General features: G+C 38.8%; 1 protein-coding gene across 7 annotated transcripts in view; it reads right to left on the bottom strand.

Moving 5' to 3' along the window:
* Positions 1 to 19,043, bottom strand: part of sh3pxd2aa (SH3 and PX domains 2Aa) — a 118,339-nt gene that overhangs the window by 14,635 nt on the left and 84,661 nt on the right. For 4 of the 7 annotated variants that reach the window (XM_077570918.1, XM_077570919.1, XM_077570920.1 and 1 more), the window contains 2 exons: positions 6,938 to 7,051; positions 5,177 to 5,260 (listed from right to left, as the gene is read on the bottom strand). In XM_077570918.1, coding sequence (XP_077427044.1) covers positions 5,177 to 5,260; positions 6,938 to 7,051 — 198 coding nt within the window. The remainder of the gene's footprint in view (positions 1 to 5,176; positions 5,261 to 6,937; positions 7,052 to 19,043) is intronic. The other 3 variants (XM_077570922.1, XM_077570924.1, XM_077570923.1) reach the window with 1 other exon arrangement.

The raw sequence follows: 19,043 nt of genomic DNA, 5'->3' as shown, positions 1-19,043 counted from the left end.
AAGATGGGTTCTCAAAGAAAAGCAAGTAGATGAGAATAATGCAGGGGGAGGGAGCAACTGTAAATGGATGTAGAATAATAAATGACATAGCTGCTGCAAAAATCTACAAAGTCAATATGTAAGCGTGTGTATGTATTTTCATTGCACATTATGGATGTGAATGTATTGTATTTCTAGGGCGTGGCAGTTGCTCTCTTCCTTATCCAAAGTTGAGGTCTAGAGGCATTGTTTTGACTTTTGTTTGTTAAAATGATTACGCAAGAACTAGTTTCCATGAAACGTTATGGAAGCATGACGTGTCAGTCAACTACAACGGCGTATTTGGGGCAATTTTTGGAGAGAAAAACTTTATAAAGTGGCAAATTTGTGAGAAAAAAACCTTGTAAATTTGCGACTTTCTAAGTGCTAAAATTTACGATTTTATAAAGTGGCAAATTTGTGAGTTTATAAAGTGGCAGATTTGCAAGAAAAAAAAAACTCAGAAACTTTGGAGAAATACACATAGCGTACTACTCGGATGTTTGTGCCAATACTTTTCGGTCGGGTTTTCATATAAGGAGATAGTCATTGCTTTAGCAGAGATTAACCATATGATGTTAAGCATTCACTTTTTGGAGCGTTGGGTACTGCCAGCGACAAAGATGCCTCGCTTTGCGAAGGTCCACACCCTGAGGATCTAGCATTCAAGTTAATTTGTTAAAATAAATATTTACTTGTACATTCATATTTCTAGAGTTATTATTTACACATTCATACATTTAGGATTTTTTTTGTACAAATAGCTTAATTGATGTGTCGAATCTGGTGCTCTCTTGTCCTTCACTTGCATTTACCTAAAGTATGCTAGCCTCTGATTGTTTAGTGTTAGTCAGCTGATCGGGGATCAGGAAGTGTTGTCACACTAGTTGTCGTGTATGACAAGTAAAGTTTAAATTAAGAATGAATCTGTCTCATTCCTGCCTTTTCATTTTATAAACAGTGTTCCAATAACCACCAACAAATCCTCACATTAGACTATAGCTACGCTACGTGTATTTCTCGTAAGTTTCTGAGTTTTTTTCTCGCAAAATCGGCCACTTTATAAAGTGCCAAATTTGCGACTAAATTTGCCACTTTATAAAGTGTCAAATTGACGAGCTTTTTTCTCCGAATATTGCCCCTACCCTCTAAAAAATATATATTTACATGTGGCCCTAATACGCCGTTGTAGTCAACAAACCATTTCATTTGATGCATAGCTGGAGAGAGGAATTTCTTTTTTTTGTTTCAGGCCAATGACTATACATATGAACGTAATCTCGTCACTTAAGATATAGACAAAACAACACAAATGTGGTGATCAACACGGAGCAACAGAGCGAGCTGAGTAGGTGCTCAGCGGGATTCTATAAATCTGATGAGGGACCTGAGGTCAGCAATGACTCTGCGATAATACAAAGCTGCCTGCCAACACACAGGCGAGGTGGCTCTCATTGCACTTTGAAACCTTGAATATAAAAACAAGGTCACTTGGACCTCAGTAACAAATCAAAAAGCCTGTAAAGGGCCATAAGATGATTAGGAACATTTTAATGTAGGGTGGCCCCTTGTTTAATTGTCAATGTTAATACTTCTTGTCGTCATTAGAGAATAAAATGACATCAGTCTTGCAGTATAAGTATTGGTGTGTCTTGGAGAACACAATGGTTTTCTTCCATTAACAAATTGCTTGTAGCACATACATTTTAAGTGATTTGTTTTCCCTTTTTTTCTTTGTCAGTACTGTACTACTAAATCAAAGTGTACCTCTAATGCCAGCACAGAGCTGTCACTGACCTTGCAATGCATTAACAGTGGTGCCTCCATTTGCAAGTAAGAGTAAAATAGGGAAAAGGTGGTTAATGAGAAGACAATGACTCCACATTTTTCTATTTTAGTTGTCCAAGTGGAAGCAAAAACAATAAGGTATAAATAATTGAGCAGCCCAAATTCCCACTTTGCTGTCTTTTGAACACCCTTAAACTCTAACACATCAAGATTAGAGGGTGTGGCCTCTAAGACCACAGCAGCCACTATGGAGCACTTCCATTCATTTCCAGGCATCTTAGCACAAATCCACTCATGTGATTCCAATTTCACACCAGGAAGACAAACTGACCACATGTGACCTCAATCACACAGAGGGCATAAAATGGCCTGAACTCATCACCATCACCTGTCATAATGCTCTTGAACAATAAAATTCCCATGGTGGTATTGACGTGAATTAGAGATCCGGACGTCACGTGACTATTCCCCAAACACGCCCCTCTGGCAGGAAAGTAGTGGTGCAGTGTGAATGGACTACAATGGCGAGTAGGGATGAAACTAGCGTTTATTCATCAACTTTCCGTCCAAGAGAATTCACACTCGCTTTGATAAAAAGGACATAATATACATGCGCAAGACAGATACTGTAGGTTGGATGGTATTACTGTTGCCTATGAAGCTCCAGGAGTGCTTTTTTTCAACTCGGCAATGGATGGTACATCAAATTCCCCCCTTCTTACACTAGTGAGTGTTTGCAAATGTGATCATACCAAGGCTTTACAAGTTTGTACTACCCAGGTTGATTTTCCCTTTATATGTGGTCTAAATGCCACCTAAATTAGCAGTTTTACGCAATGCTTGCAGTGTTATTTAGCAATTTTAGCAACTTAGCATCTTCTGATATGCGCGGTGCCGCCGTTATTTATGCTGTAAAAAGTCTTCTTTCTACTGTTGGTCAGTTATTAAATTCAATGTGTCATAACTATTAAACCGTAGCAGCACAAATGAACAAAACATTTTGCATGTGGTAGGAAGTTAGCTTCACATCGATTAGCATCGGCTGCAGCCACCATATACAAAGTGCCTAATCACATCTTTTGCTTTCATTTAATAACTCTATAATCGAGCTACGTCTACACGACTAACTGACTCAGCAACTGACTCACCTGATATGAAGTGATCGCTATAAAAGCAATATCTACCACGATGAGAACAGTTTCAGCATACATTCCACAATGAGGTCACAAAATTCAGTTTATAGATAATAGAGAATCAAATCTGACAATTCTTGTAATACTACATCAAATCTGTTACATGACTATGTTGGCGAAGTTTAATATTTGCTCTTGTGTTTTGAACTACAGTTTTAGTTTCATCCTACAAAAAAAGTTGTCATTCGATGTTATACATAGTTATCATTCAATCATTCAATTTTGATCAATCTTGATTAATCACTTCATTAAAAAGGCTTTTTATCAACATTTTTGCCCGCCCATTCTGATGACCCTGTTATGTGTTAATTCTTTCGACATTTAATGTTATGAAGACATCTTCAACATTTATTGTTCCACTGCACACTCTCACCCTCCTCTTTTTCTAATCAGTTAATTACTTGCATAATTTATAAATTAAAAAAATACTCCAATATTTTTGAAATGAACAAATATTCTGAATGTCATACACAAACATTTATTAAATGCTTTACTTGAATGCATATAGTTATGTTTATTGCTCAAACACAACCTGTGCTACCTTTAACGTAACCACCCGCTGTCAAGCTAAAGGATCATCTGCGGTCAAAACTAATAGTGTGATTATTCTGAGCATGATTAATGCAATAATTTTTTGTGATTAATCATTGAGTTAACGCTTTAAATTTGACAGCACTAATTTGTATAGAAATATTTTATGTATATGTGTGACAATTATTAAAAACATAATTGTTGAACCAACTTAAATAATTGTTTAAATTGAATTAAGTTAATACAAATTGAAAATATTTGTTTAATGAACTGATAATTAATTAAACTTAAATGTGTTTAATGAAGTGATAATTAAACTTAAATGATAATAATACCAATTGAAGCAATTATTTAAGTTGGTTCTTTTTAGAGTAAACTGTATGTAGGAATTTGTGATAGACAGGATAGGACATTAACTGACACAACTGACCATCGAAGCAGTAGTAGCATTAAATAAATACAAGGTTGTTTCTTCCAATTATTTTTTGAACATTATGTGTTAGTGTTTTGTTTTTTTGTTACTTGAGACAATTATATGAGTTTATCAAGCGCTATTCAAATGAATGAGTGAACCACCATAGCACTCGTATAAGGCAGTAGGACATAAAAACAAAAATAATGCTTGAAAATTATTAGTAGGGTCTGCCAAAACAACTTGAATTATATGCATCATGCTAAGTTTAAATAATAGTGAGCTGAGTTAGTAGATACATGGAATTTGGAAAAAGTGGGGGAGCATAGAGGAATTTAAAAAAATGACCTCAAAAAGTGTTTGTCCTCCTAGTGGTAATCGCTAGCATAATGACTGACCTCGTAAAGGTTGTGGTCTATGTGATGAAATGTACATCTACAAGTTGAGTTGCTTGAGGAATTTCTGTGACCCTAAGAGTTAACCCTTCTTTTGGCATAGAGATTGCAACATGCTATTTCTCTGCAAACTGTAGACAATTTCACCACATTCACAGCCAGATGGATGGTGCAATGCACTGTAAAAAATTTACAGACAAGTGTGTTGCCTAAAATCGAAGATGTCCCAAAACATATGGCCAAGGCAACAAAATAAACGGTCAAGAAGACAGAGTAGCCCATCGTCTCCAGACCTTACTGTGTCGAAAATCTGTTAAGGGGGCTGAGGCTTAGAGTTGCCAAGCAACAGCCTTAAAAATATGAAGGATTTGGAGAGTATTATTACAACTTAATGGACCAGCATCCCTCCTGTGATGTAAGCAAACCTGGTGATTAACCTCAAATAATGTTTGTCTTCTCTGCTCACTGGTCAAGTGAGTAGTAAATTAGCATGCCTCGGTTTCTGGTTACCATTTTCACTTTGGGCCCTCCTGGATGAAGTTTGTATGTTCTCTTCGTGCAGGCATATAATTTATATTGAAGACTCAAGGCTGTCCGTTGGTGTGAACAAGTGAGAACAGTTGTTTTTCTATGCCCTAGGATTGATTGGTGACCATTTCAGCGTGAGCACTACTTCCTGCCCCAAGTCAATTGGAATAAACTCACCTGTGAACCTAAAGAAAAGTGGGCTAGAATATGGATGGATGGTTGTACAGGTAGTATATTCCATGGATTTACACAGTTCAGTGCAGCAGTCAAAGCATGTGCATGTGAGGGATCAGATGTGTCTGAAAATTCACCTCTGCTTTGCTGGCGGTTGACAATACCGCCAAGTGTCCATCGACGATCAAGCCTCTTCAGATGGGCCTTGCGTCTTTTAGTCACTGATGATAAGGATGAAGATGATGATGAGCAACAAAAAGGGGGTGAGGGTAAGAAAAAAATGTGTTGTTAGTCAGCAAATTAACAACTGTCAGCCAATCATGAGGTTATCAACCAAAATGTAAAAATGTCTACGTTCACCAATATAGGCAGGCACAAAATTCAATCTGGTTATACAGAGCAAATGTTACACATTTATGCATGGTGGGACTGATGAAAGTTATCTAATTCAATTTTATAAAAAATATCACATTCATCCCTGTTATGCACCTAGAACCCATTTACAGGATTAAGAGTGGGTCAGATTTAGCTGGTTTAGGCCATATTTCTACCTTGGTTGTACAACAAAAACAAAAATACACAGGTGTGTGCTATTGTTGAGAAATTAAGGGAATATAATATGCTATAATATGTAGCAGAATACTTTGCTATTGCCCAATCCAATCACATGATTTTGTTCTACTGAGTTCTGCTCCATGGCTCACTTGATTATTTTAAATGGTGGCATTTGCTATTGTTTCTCAATTATCCAAATTACCAAGCCAAATGCTATAGGTAATTTAATTATTTACATCTCTTATTATGTCATAATTAATAAATAAAAATGACTAAAACAGAACCGTGACTAAAACACAATAGTAGCAGATTTTAACAACAAAAATGTTGACAGTTGAATGTGAAAGTATAGCACATTATATGCACACATACATCCTTCACACAATCGAAGGTAAACTATTTATGTTTCACATCCATCACCACATGTGCAGGTGTGCTTATACTTATGTGTTTCAACATAATTTATGGCAAATGGCTTTCCTTAATTTCAGAGCAAGATGACCCAGTGATGAAAAGCTCCATCCCAGCAGTCAGATTAAACATTAACCCTAATAAGCCAAACGTATCTTATTAAATACAAGACATTTTGAGCCATCTATTTTATGTGTATAATATTTTCCCCCCATTAAAACCCTGATGTATATGATCTGACACATGCATTGCACAAATAACCCATTAGAGGGCAGTATCACCCCGCTGATGGCTTTTCCAGTCTTGCAAAATTGCACCAATTGAGAGGAGAGACACCTATGCTTATTAATAGTGGGAAAAGTTCTTTCTGATTTTTGGAAATGCAGTACTAATATGCTTGATATGTCTGTTTATTATTATATTTTTGACAGTTATAAATGTACAAGTTTAAAGCATTATGACCGGATGTATCAAATATGACACAAATAAAAAGTCATATGTGGAAGTTGATTAAAAACAAAACAAAAAAACATTTATTCAAAAGGACCAATACATGCTCTATTTACAAAGAATCCAAATTTTCTGTCACATATTTCATGGTTCAGGCTTTATAGGGTTAAGATCACATAAAAATGAGGCTCTTGCAAGAGTTGCTGCCTCTTAGGAGTAGAAAAGCATTTGCTACAGTGCCAAAAACTGTGCAAAGCAGTTTGGTCATGAGCCATTTCACAATGATGCAACTGCTGTAGTTTGCAAGGTTCCTAATATGCAACTGGAAATGTGGCTGTGATTGCACATTAGCACTATCCTGCTGTTTATTTCGTTCTTGCCCTCAGCCAGAAGTTGAAATGTGAAATTGTGAAATTATGTTGCTCATTCCTCACAATGCAAACAGAATGATTATTATCCCACAACATGTTCTTTGCACGTACCCTCTCCTGTCCTCGAGGTCCCTAAATCCAAATCGTCTCTGGTTCCAGTTTGGGAGTCAAGGTATGTGGCAGGCACCCACCCCTGTTCCTCTGCTGTGCTGACAAACCACCAACCTTGAAAGAGATGGAAGAACAAAACAAAAGTAATAAATGGCCATCTAAGTTTGGCTATTCTTCATCAATATTAGGACGGACGGAGGCATAAATGTTTATTTAACACTATTTCCTTGTTTAAACGCAATGGTGATTTATTTCAGTTTTTTATTTATTTATTAGCCAACAGTAACTTTCTGAGCAGCAGATCTGCTGCAGCTTGACAGATACAGCATAACATTACGTAATGTACAACTCGTATTGTACATTTTTAAAATAAATTCCCATTTCCAAATTTTATGTTGTCCAATGAAAAAATCTGCTTCAGTCTCAGATGGGGTTAAATGAGAATGACAACAAAATTATCAAAGAAATATTGACTCACGCCCTCACTACCTTTATTTTTGTTTTGCTCTACTTTAACCCTACAGTAAACGTGTGGCTTTAAAGAAAATGAAAACTGCGGGAAACTGTTATTAGGAAGGCAAATTGTATTGCAGTTGAAAAAAAAGGACGTAATATCTAAACATGGTGTTCGTTCTGTAGTCCTGTAGTAGGTGAGGACAAATGAAAGAGATCACTGGTTATTGTGACGGTAGCATCAAACAATAGCGATCTACTGTATAAAGCTTTGCTTCAAAAAGTCCAAGACATTTCTCAGTGGTTTGCTACACACATAATTTCTTCATAATAAAGTGAAAGTAAACTTGTCTTATATTGTGTAGTACTGGACACATACCGGTCGATCTACGTCCCTACACTCACATATGGCCACAAGCTGTGGGTCATGACCAAAAGAACAAGATCCCGGATATAGTGTCTGGGCTCTCCCTTAGTGATAGGGTGAGAAGCTCGCTCATTCGGGAGGCACTCATAGTCTACGTTGAGAGGAGCCAGCTGAGGTGGCTCGGGCATCTGGTTCGGATGCTTCTTGGACGCCTCCCTGGTGAGGTGTTTCATGCATGTCCCATGGTTAGGAGGACCCGGGGACGTCCCAAGACACGCTAGGGGAAACTGTTTCTCTCATCTGGCCTGGAAAAGCCCTGGGATCCCCCTCGGAGGAGCTAGACGAAGCGGCTGGGCTTCTCTGCTGTTGAACCCGTGCCGTGACCTGACCCCAAATAAGCGGGAGATGGATGTATATTGTGTTAATTAGACTTCACAACAATCTGATCGATATTTTGCATTTTTATGCCCATTTTATGTTTTGGCCATAATGTCTTTAATTTACCGATCAATGGAATCCCTGATTGGCTCTCAAAATAAGACACTAAAGCTGCAGTGTTTCCTACATACACATTTACCTGCGGCAGGGGCCACAAACGAACTTTGGCCGTACCATTGGCGTTATGTAACTCTGTTTTTTTCCCCATTGGCAGAGTAATCTAACTAATTATTTTTTCACGTACCATTATTGTACATTAAATGCGTAGCGTTACAATTGATTTATTAGTTTAGTCGACTACTGCTTAAGCCATCTGGTTCAACAAAAGGGCTGCTGGTTGGGGAGAGCTCCGTTGTCACTACCAGATGACAGATTTCCGATTTACATATGTTCAGTCCGTGTATCAGATACGATCCGCCTGCAAGCACAAACATATGCAAGTCCGTGCCTGCAAGATTGCATCTGGATGGGTTCCAAGAACCGTCCGATGATGTCACATTCCGACAACTCTAATTGAACAGTTAACATTTTTTTTCGGTTCACCTCATTTGTCTCCATAAAAAATACAGAATTACATTTTTCGGATTGTTTTAAATGTACCGTATGTATTAATGATTTCTGAGCAAAAAAGAAGGGGTGGGATGTACTCAGGGTGCTACGTCACTTCCGCTCATGGCCCGACCGTTTCTGCCCACTGTAGGTACCAGCTGCAAGATTAAAATATGTACATAAAGTGAAATATTTTTTCATAAAAATTTGTCCATGTTTTCCCTCCAAATAACCATTAACCACAATACAATCCCCAAAGCCACGAAACCGTCCCCCTTCAATCCTGTAGCGTGACATCATCAGCAGGCCCCAAACTTCCTAATTGGCAGTCATGACAGCCAATCGGAGTCAGTGTGTTTACACACAAACCAGGATTCACCTCTCGTTTAAGTGCAATAAATATTCAAATTTATGTAAATTATATGTTTATTTTACTAATTTAAAATGTCTTTTAAAAACTGCAATAACAACAAAAAAACACTGATAAACATTTTTTTAAAGTAGTGAAAACAGTTATTTTGCCTGGTAATGAATTACTTCTACAATTAAGTAATTCAATTACTAACTCAGTTACTTTTATAGCAAGTAATTAGTAACTTTAACTACTTTTATGAAGTAAAATTCCCAAAAATGGCCACTATTATACTTCCCTTTGTGGTACGATACTGTAAATACAGTGCTTTAAATGCACGGACGTATATATAATGGACTCACAATGCATCGCTGTCGCGAGTCGTGAAACTATGGAGTTATGTAATTTCTAGACTATGGGTGCTTTGAGGTTAATGTTTGCATTACCTTATGTTTGCCAAGACTCTTACAGGGGATCAAATTAGACTCCTACTAGTCTGCAGTTTCATTTTACAAGTCAATAGTCTTCAATGTGTTTACAGAAGGAGTGATTGAGATGTTCAAAAGGTAGTAAATAACCTGTAAGAGGGGGACAATGCAATACATGCTAGCAATACAGTTTTCTCACTCTACATTCTTTATATAGCACTTATGTCATTGATTGTCATTCAGTTTAATGTACTGTACTTAAAGCCATATGGCTGAGTTATCATATGTGGTTGTAAACGTTTAGTAAATCAGCCCTTTATGGCACGCCCTGCTTTTTTATTACCAAGCATCAGTTGCATCATGGCATTCAATAATTAATGTAGAAAATATGCTGCAATTCCAGATTGTTTCTGTGATCAAGGTCTTTCTGTCAGAAATAAAAAATGCACCTTTGAGCCAAATGGCGACCATGTCCCAGAAATTTGGACAGCTCCAGTCGTGCCAGCGTCTGAAGCTGGGTAGTTGCCTGCCTGACACAGCAGCATAGTGGCTATAGTTAATCGAAGTCAGTTGATTGCCAAAATACACTTCTTGCATGTTAAATTGTTGCTCATTTGCAACATAAAAAGAATCGATAAGCAGAAACAGCAGGCAGGCAAATAAATGCTTCCTCTGAATCAAATTACTAAGAAAAGGTTTTCAAAAAGAACCAATCCTCGATTCCTATCGTTAACAACGCTGCTTTCTTACATACAGTTGGGATAGGCTTAAACTTAACTACGACCAGGCTTGGGAAGTAACGGGATACATGTACCGCCGTTATGTAATCAGATTAAAAAAAAATGTAACTGTATTAAGAATCGATCCTGCGGCATGCTACGCTGAACTTCTTGCTAGCTGCCGCTATACATTTTACATTTTAAAAGTATCCCTCCCAACCCTGCCTACGACCATGATGAAGACAGGTGATATAGAAAATAGATGGATGGATATTTAACAAGTTTAGTATGAGCAAGTGCAGAGAGGATGACTCTGTCTTGTATTGCTGGCCTTTAATTGGAGTTTTGAATTAAATTGACTCAGGCGGTGTGTTAAATTCACTCAATAAACGCAAAACAGAAATAATGACCGCATTAAACTCTTCAAAGTTCACTTCCATGTTCTAATTTCCAGTTTCACTGTACAACTTTGTGTGCACTTACAGGTAGCCTTGGCTCAGACACTCAGCTCAACTATTTACTGCACTATAGAGTACAAAAAAAAAAAAAAAAAACACAGCTGAAACACAGTTCTGCACATAAGATTGGACATTGTCAATTTATGGTGTAGATACAACAAAAGTGGGGTTATGAAAACATAAAACACTACAAATAATCAAATAACGCTGACAAGCATATACTACTGGCAGGATGTTCTAACAGCTCGAGAGTCTTTCGACCCACATCATGTAAATATGGATAGCTGGCTCGGGCAAGCAGCACAGAGCGGGAATGTAGTTCTGACCGCGGACCCCTCTTACTTATCGTGATAGTGAAATTGTCTTGAATATTATGATATACTTTACATATTCTTCGTAATTTTTGGATTTGCAGTGCGAAATGTGGTATGTCATGGTCTGTGTTTTGGTTTTGTTTATTGGTCATGTTTTCCTTGTGTGTTTCCCCTTGTCAATGTCTCATCAAGTTTTATCATGTCCTCCTGTGCTTGTCATCCCGGTCCCTGGTGTTACCCAATCAGCTCCCCGAGCCACGTGTGTGTCATGTCCAGGTGTCTCTCGTTGTCTCGTTACGTATGTGTATTTAGTTCCCTGCTTTCTTTCAGTCCTTGTTGAATCATTGTAGCTGCCGTGCCTTTGTCATGTTTCCTCTGTGTTCCTGGTCTTTAGTTGAGCATAGTTATTTTTCCTGTATTTGTTTGCTCTTGTTTTAGACTTTGTTGAACCTGATTTTAGAGATGGGACAATGAAGCCTTGTGAAGCTTTTGAGGCTTTCGGCTGATTGATTTGGAAAAAGAGTCGAAGTTTCAAAGCCCCGTAAGATAGAGCGTACCAGTGACATCTGGTGGTCAGCTGGAGTCATAGCAGCTATAATCTTCAAAGTGATTCGCCTGATTGATTTCTATTCCAACATAACACCAGTACATTCAGTCTTACATTTGTGTCTGTCTAATGATCATCAGGTACACATGGAAGTGTTGCAATATTTTGACACTGTACCAGTACTATGGTTCAATGTAATGTCCTGTTACTCATTCGATTTTTATAAACATGATTTGGATATGACACAAGTGCGCTGTGAAGCCAGATGACAAGTATTTCAACATCAGTCTTCGGGAGATGTGACTGAGGGTCGTGGAGAAGCGCTTATAGCAACCCGGTGGAAAATACTTGGGTCAAGCCTGTATCTTCTACACACGATTTAAAAATAATGCATAATTGGAAACTGTAAATGCATCATTGTGGGAGTACTTTTGTTGGAAACATACCGAATAACTAACTTTCCCAGGTGAACATAAAGTGAAGCAAATATCTACATGAGGGAATTGTGCGCCTGACACTGTGCCAAAAGGTTTGAATCAGTTGTGTCATTTCCGGTATCTCATTAGCGCGCATAAAGCCGCATACGTCATCAGCACGTGATCACGGAGGTTTCATCGAGGCTTTTGATACATTGTTTCGAGCAGTCTGTCTCACTCGGCTGACACATGGCTCCGGAGTCTCAGTGTCAAACGTCCCATCTCTACCTGATTTGCCTTTTTGTTTTTGTTTAATTAAGCAACCCCTATTTTGAGCACATCTGCCTCCTCGCTGTGCCTTCCCGCATTTGGGTCCTCAACCTACACAACCTGACATGGTAAAACAAAGCTGAGTTGACTCGCTGAACAGCATGGGCGGCACACCATTTTGACTGCAAAAAGTAACAGCACCAAACTATTGAATACCTTTTACACAACCCTAGGTTATCACACATTTATAACGAAGGATGTTATTTCATTTATTTTTACATCAGATGGCATCTCAGTAAGTTGAAACAAATTGACTGGGGAAACTGTTACGTCCCTTGACTTTCCCACTGGAAATGTTTAATGTGTTGTTGTGCATATGATCGATTGTGTCTTGCCAGGCTATTGCTATATGATTTGTCCCCTTTTGGGTGACTGAGCAGACACACAAAACCAAACTTAACATACTTTTTTAACTATTATGTCCTATTGATGGCTCTGAGAGAAGCTTTCAGAAGGGCATTTTCAGCAACCAATAAATGTCGGTCATGCTAATCAGGGCGGGAGAGAGAGTGTTTCTGCAAATACCTTTGAAAGGGACAACAGAAGAGTAATGTTGGGCTGGAGCATTACACTGACTTCCCTTCCCATTTGGGGATCATCAACTTGTTCCTTGCTCATGTTTGCCAATGACAATTGACAGAAATATGCCACATGTGAAGACCCACAAGTTAATAATTCAGCCTCTAACTAGGACGAAACCCTCGAGTGTAATGCAGGACCCGCTTTTCAGGATAGCACATTGCCTTTCTGCAAAGTAAGCAGAACAGGGAAATAATTGGAACACAGAACATGAACACAGTTTCTTTTTAATGCCTAACAGCGACTATGGGGCTTTAAATGTACTACAACTGTAACCTTCAGGGATGAAACTAGATGAAACAAAGCTTAACATTGTACTAGGAAAAATGTTATGTTTTTCCAATGCTTTCTCCTTGGTTGTTTTCTTCACACAAGCCCCTCCATAAACTTCATCTGATACAGAGCTGCGCTTCACACGTCATCAAGAGAACCCCCTCCTTCCATCACATGGTAAATGGACTGCTTTTTTAATATAGCGCTTTAACTACACCATATGGTGCCGAAAGCGATTTACAATTTGAGCTTCACATTCACCCAACCACATACACATCAACGGTCGGCTGCTGCCATGCAAGGCGCTGCCAGGCCCACTGGGAGCAAATCGGGGTTCAGTGTCTTGCTCAAGGACACTTCGACATGGTCACCAGGGGTGAGGATCGAACCCACAATCTCACAGATGGAGACAACCACTCTACCATGGAGCCATGTCGCATCAATCACCCCCTTTCTCCAGCAGCTTCACTGGCTCCCGGTCAAATTCGTTAATTTGTTTTAAAGTGAATGCAACACGAATTGTACAAATTTTAATAAGTAGTATTAAGCCATTAAGGCAATGAGGATGTTGAAAATGTCAACGGCTTGGTAACACTTACATGTTTTGATTCATTAGAATTATACTGCGTCAGCCTGTTTCTGTTCCCCAGAGATGCGTTTTTACATGAAAAAGACAGATCAAAAGCCATTCAGAAAAGAATAAAATGTTGAAAATGAGAATCAAAAAATAAAATGCTCAGTCACTGTAGGTCACACTCAATCTCTTCATAACACCTCACTTTTCTTCTCTTCCGCGTTCTGATATGAATGGCATTGATTGGGTTTAGGTTAGCATAAAGTTGTTGGCTTTCGGCTACTACCTCTAGCTTCACTGCTCATGAATGATCAATGGTGCATTACATCCTGCTTGAATCCTTGAAGTTTTGATGAGTCACTGGAGTCATATACAGTCGACCCCTGCATACTTACGGGTTGGCACCCACGGATTATCATATACAACCTTGCTTTAAAATAAAAAAAATCAATATAGTTAAAATACTTTTGGTTATTTTTCCCCAGAATCTCACCTCCCCTGTTTTTTGTAGAACATAGAGTTTATCCGCACTGACTACAGTATACCAAATCTCCTCCAAGGAGAGTGTTTTTTTTTTTAAAGTTTAATTTTGTTAGACAGAAATTAAGCCATTTCTATACTTAATAGTAGCAGCTAAAAAAAATTAAATAACACTCAAATGCTGTCTGAAAAGTTAATGAAGAGTTAATGAAAATGTTTGATACTACTAGAATATACAATTTCAATTAGAATAGATTCTTGTGGAAAATTTTACTTTGAACTTTGAACAAAGTTGCCCAACATCATACATTCACACAACATTTTATGGTCGACCTTGGAAGTTGCTCCAACAGCTTATTCCAAGTCTGCTTTTGTTCAGGTTGCAAAAGAAAAGTGCTCTGACAAACTATCCTCAGTTGTACAAATGAAAGAGTGGCTGCCTTTGGAATTCTGTTGGAATGTTTTTGGACATTTTTTAGGGGGATTTTTTTGGGGGACAGACGAATGGCGCCCAGCCTTTAGTTTAAATGATAAATTTAAAAATCTGACTCGGGCCTCTGGATTTATAGTAAATCAGATATGTATCTGACGCAACTACATTCTGGACCTTTAGATCAAAGTTTGCACAGAAGAAACAACACCAGAAACAGTAAACAGTTCACAATCCTCATAAAACTTGGCATACATATATATAAAACATCTGTTTGTCTGTGGGTTCTCTGTCTTAAATTAGAGATGTATTCTGGCACACATTGATCTAGAATAGGCTCATACAGGAAACTTGAATATTATTCAAGAGTTTGTACACAGCAAAATCGCCAGTGTTAGATCAACAATGAGAGTGTTAAATCTAACACTAGAAAAGTGTTTGTGTGTTCACACCAATGAGTGTAAATCTCGCACTTTTCAAAGATACTTTAACATATTTGATCGAATACTGAAAATGTAACACTGACCGATTTGCTGTCTTGGATTTCTAAATTACACTTTCATCAGTGTTGGGAACTCCTGGGGCTTCATTTATGAAACTGTACGTGAGAACCTGCCTATAAAAGTACGTACAAACAAAACCAAAACTTCACATACGCAGTAAAAAATAGAGATTTGCGTGTAGGAGATTCCACGCCGTTCCCCGCCCTAAGTCCGCCCATTTTACCCATATTTGGCAATGCAAATTAACTCATTAATGGTTTGGCATATTCATAAGGAGCACGTGTTGGCGAACATAAAGAAAACGATGGACAAAAAGGCAAGACAGAAAGTGAATTTCACCATGATTTGGATTGAAACCCTCAAGGCCATGCTTTTTGGGTGGCACACAGCATAGGGATCGAGTGCCAATAAAAGCAAAGCAGTCCGAGTGGCGTAAATGCTGTAAGCGTCACAGGACGCACAGTGACAGATTAAAAAAGTGGGTTGATACAAAGGTAAGTATGGTTAAAGCACAGATGGTTTCGCACAAACGAATAATCCGTTTTCAGTTTTAAGCAGACACAGATGCCTGCCACCAAGACAAAAATACAGTATGTACAGTACTCATATCTTGTGTTTTACAACAAGACCTAATTTATATGGTCCTTAATCACACAGTCTCAAAGGGCTTCACATGCCCTCTGTTGACAAATATCAACAACATCCCCTAATCAAACCACAAGAGGGCAAGGAAAAACTAAAAAAAAAAAAAAAAAACTGGCGAAAAATGAGAAACCTTGAGAAAGGAGCAAATGTGGTAATCCCTTAACCTTATTTACAAATTCATATGTACCAATGGGGGAAAGTATTTTCACGAGTGGCAAGCACCGCTCACCGGACCCATTCACTTACAAGAGAGAGTTGATATTAGCTAAGGCAACAGCAGGTCAAGCCAAAAACTAATTCCTCCTGCCAGACATTTTTCTATATTTCTCATGCCAAGAAAGGGGAAACTGGGACAACGTCTCGCCAGAACATGTCTAGCCAGTCAAAACCTTTTGCTTAGGATGATTCATAAATCGGTACGTTTTTTTTGTACAGCACCTCATAAACTGTACAATTCAATTCACTGATGAGGAGGAACATAAGCAGACTTTCCTCTTCACCCACAGTTCAAGAGTCATTCTTTCACTATGCAGTAAGCGCTTGTTGACATTGTGGAATGAAGCAGCTAAAGATTTTTGTCACAGAGCAAGATTGAGTTGTTCATCTGTCATGTGATGCTAATATGCATTGAACTGAGCAGTAAAAATGTGGGTTTAGATTTAAAAAAAAAAAATCTGGGTACAAATACAGTTTGCATTGCCTAGAGGTGCTTCAAAGATGTCACTACTACTAATGTTTTTGAAGAAAGTAAGCTCTTTCATTAACAGACTTGGCCGTTACAAAATTTTACTGGAATAAAAAAAAAGCAAAGATTAGTCTATCTACTCTTCAGAAAAGTAAATCCAAAGGTGGTCTAGAGGCACCAAATTTTATGCACTACTATATAGCTAACCAGCTACAATATATCATTCTATGGGCACAACCAAACAGAGATACTAACTGTTGGCTGGAACTAGAACAGAAGGATTGTAATAACCTCAGACTTCTAGATTTACTCTTTATTACAACATCGATTAAGCGACATAATTGTTATAAAAACCCAATGATTTCCGCCACCCTGACTGCCTGGTGGAAGGCACTAGAAATTACAAAAGCCCAAGTGGAGCCCTGTGGGCTTTCTCCCCTATGGCATAACCCCGACTTTCAACTTAACAACCAATCGTTTTATTTATAGTGTGTGGGAGCAGAAAGGAATTACACATCTCCACCATCTCTTCTCAGATAATATGTTTATATCTTATACATCCTAGCTCCAAAAATACAAAATAAAAAACAGAATTTTTTTACATTATCTGCAAGTTAAAAGTATGATAAAGAAACAAATTCCAACACTTCGGGGTACGCTCCAACCGCTTGTTTTAGCTAAAGATATTACCAAGCTTTCTCCGACAACAACAAAAAAACTCTCAAAAATATATAAGTTACTTTCATATACTGATAAAATGTCTTTACCCATCTCGAAATGGGAGACAGACTTGTCTATAGCTCCGGAATCTGACTTTTGGATTCAAGTTTGTGAAAACGTATTTAAAATGACAAAACACACAAATTTACAATTTATCCAATATAAAACTATTCATAGAACATACATTACTCAATATATGATGAATAAAATGGGACTCTCAGACTCCGAAATTTGTCTCCAGTGTTTACAAAACACTACTGACACTTATTTTCATGCTTTATGGTTATGCACTCCGGTTATGTATTTCTGGACTGAAGTCTTAGAAAAACTTTACGCTATCTTGGACTGTAGGATACCTTTATCTCCAAACTTGTATTTGCTAGGTGACCTAACAACAACTGACTTACCACATAAACAATTTCAATCTACACTTGTAGCCCTTACTATCGCAAAAAAAACAATTCTTGTTAACTGGAAAAATAAACAAACTCTGAATATCGACCAATGGTCTAACCTCCTCATAAATCACATTTTAATGGAAAAAATATCTGCCTCAAATAAAAACCAAATATCAAAATTTATAGAAACATGGTCTACGTATATAGAATATTTTAACCTAACTCTGGTTACTTAATTCTGCCTGTTAGCGAGAGCCACCACATCGCGATAACTTACATTGATGTTTCTGCATTTGGCAATTTGTAACTAATGGTTGTGTTTTTATAGTCAGGAACCCAGCTGCTGCCAACAGGATCGAGCAGACTACATCAAACGACACCTTAATCAGCAACACCTCAAGATTCACCTCCAATGGGCACTAAGGGTTAATATTCGGATTCACTGCATGCCAGTGGGTTAATTCTATAGGTGCTGTCCCCACCTGGCTGGGCGTGGGCGGCTTTGCCCCTCTGTTGGCTGCTGGGTGGCGGCTGCATCTTGGCCGTTCCCTGGGTCTCTTGGGGGGTGCTGCGTTGTGTGGCTCTACCTGGTGTCCGGGGCGCTCCGGGCCCGGTGACGCGGTTCGGCGCTGCCGTGGCCTGGGGGGGCCCTGAGATGTTGCGCTTGCTCTGTCCTGGCAGGGGTCGACGGCTTCCCTCTTTGGTGGAGATTTTCATGCATGCCAGATCCACCACACCAGCATCTATCGAAACTCAGACACAATCTGCTTCTTCCTCTGGTCGTTGAATCGGTGGAGGCTGGTGTCTGTGGATCTCACTCTGCTTCATCTGTCCTTCCTTCCTTTCCTCAGTCTCTCCTTTGGTCTCTTGAGGTCTTCCTGATTTGTTGAAATTTAGATGTCTCTGGGGTTGTTGAAGGACTCTGGTTGGTGGCCGGGTGGGTGGTGTCTGGTCGGTGCTGGATTTCACTTTCCTTTCTTTGGTCCTTCCTCGGGTTTCCTGACGGCCTCACGACTCTGGCTGGAAGTGTTCGGTTTAGGTGAACGGTATGGGATTTTTCCCATAAGGAATTTGTCCTTCCTTCCTTTCCTCAGTCTCTCCTTTGGTCTCTTGAGGTCTCCCTGATTTGTTGGAATTTGGATGTTTCTGGGGTTGGTGAAGGTCTCTGGTTGGTGGCCCGGTGGGTGGTGGGTGGTGTCTGGTCGGTGCTGGATTTCACTTTCCTTTCTTTTCTTTGGTCCTTCCTCGGGTCTCCTGACGGCCTCACGGCACTGGCTGGGTTCTGAAGTGTTCGGTTTAGGTGAACGGTATGGGATTTTTAAATAGGTTTTAGGTGAACTAATGAATACACACTCACACGTACGCACACACGCAAAATAAAAATAAATAAATAATAATAATAATAAATTAAAAAGAGAGAGCAATGATGATGACATGTCAAATCGGTA

Source organism: Vanacampus margaritifer, chromosome 7, assembly GCF_051991255.1.
Source record: "Vanacampus margaritifer isolate UIUO_Vmar chromosome 7, RoL_Vmar_1.0, whole genome shotgun sequence".
In the NCBI taxonomy this organism is placed as follows: domain Eukaryota; kingdom Metazoa; phylum Chordata; class Actinopteri; order Syngnathiformes; family Syngnathidae; genus Vanacampus; species Vanacampus margaritifer.
The sequence above is the reverse complement of the archived record's forward strand: the minus strand, read 5'-3'. Positions and strand labels throughout refer to the sequence as shown.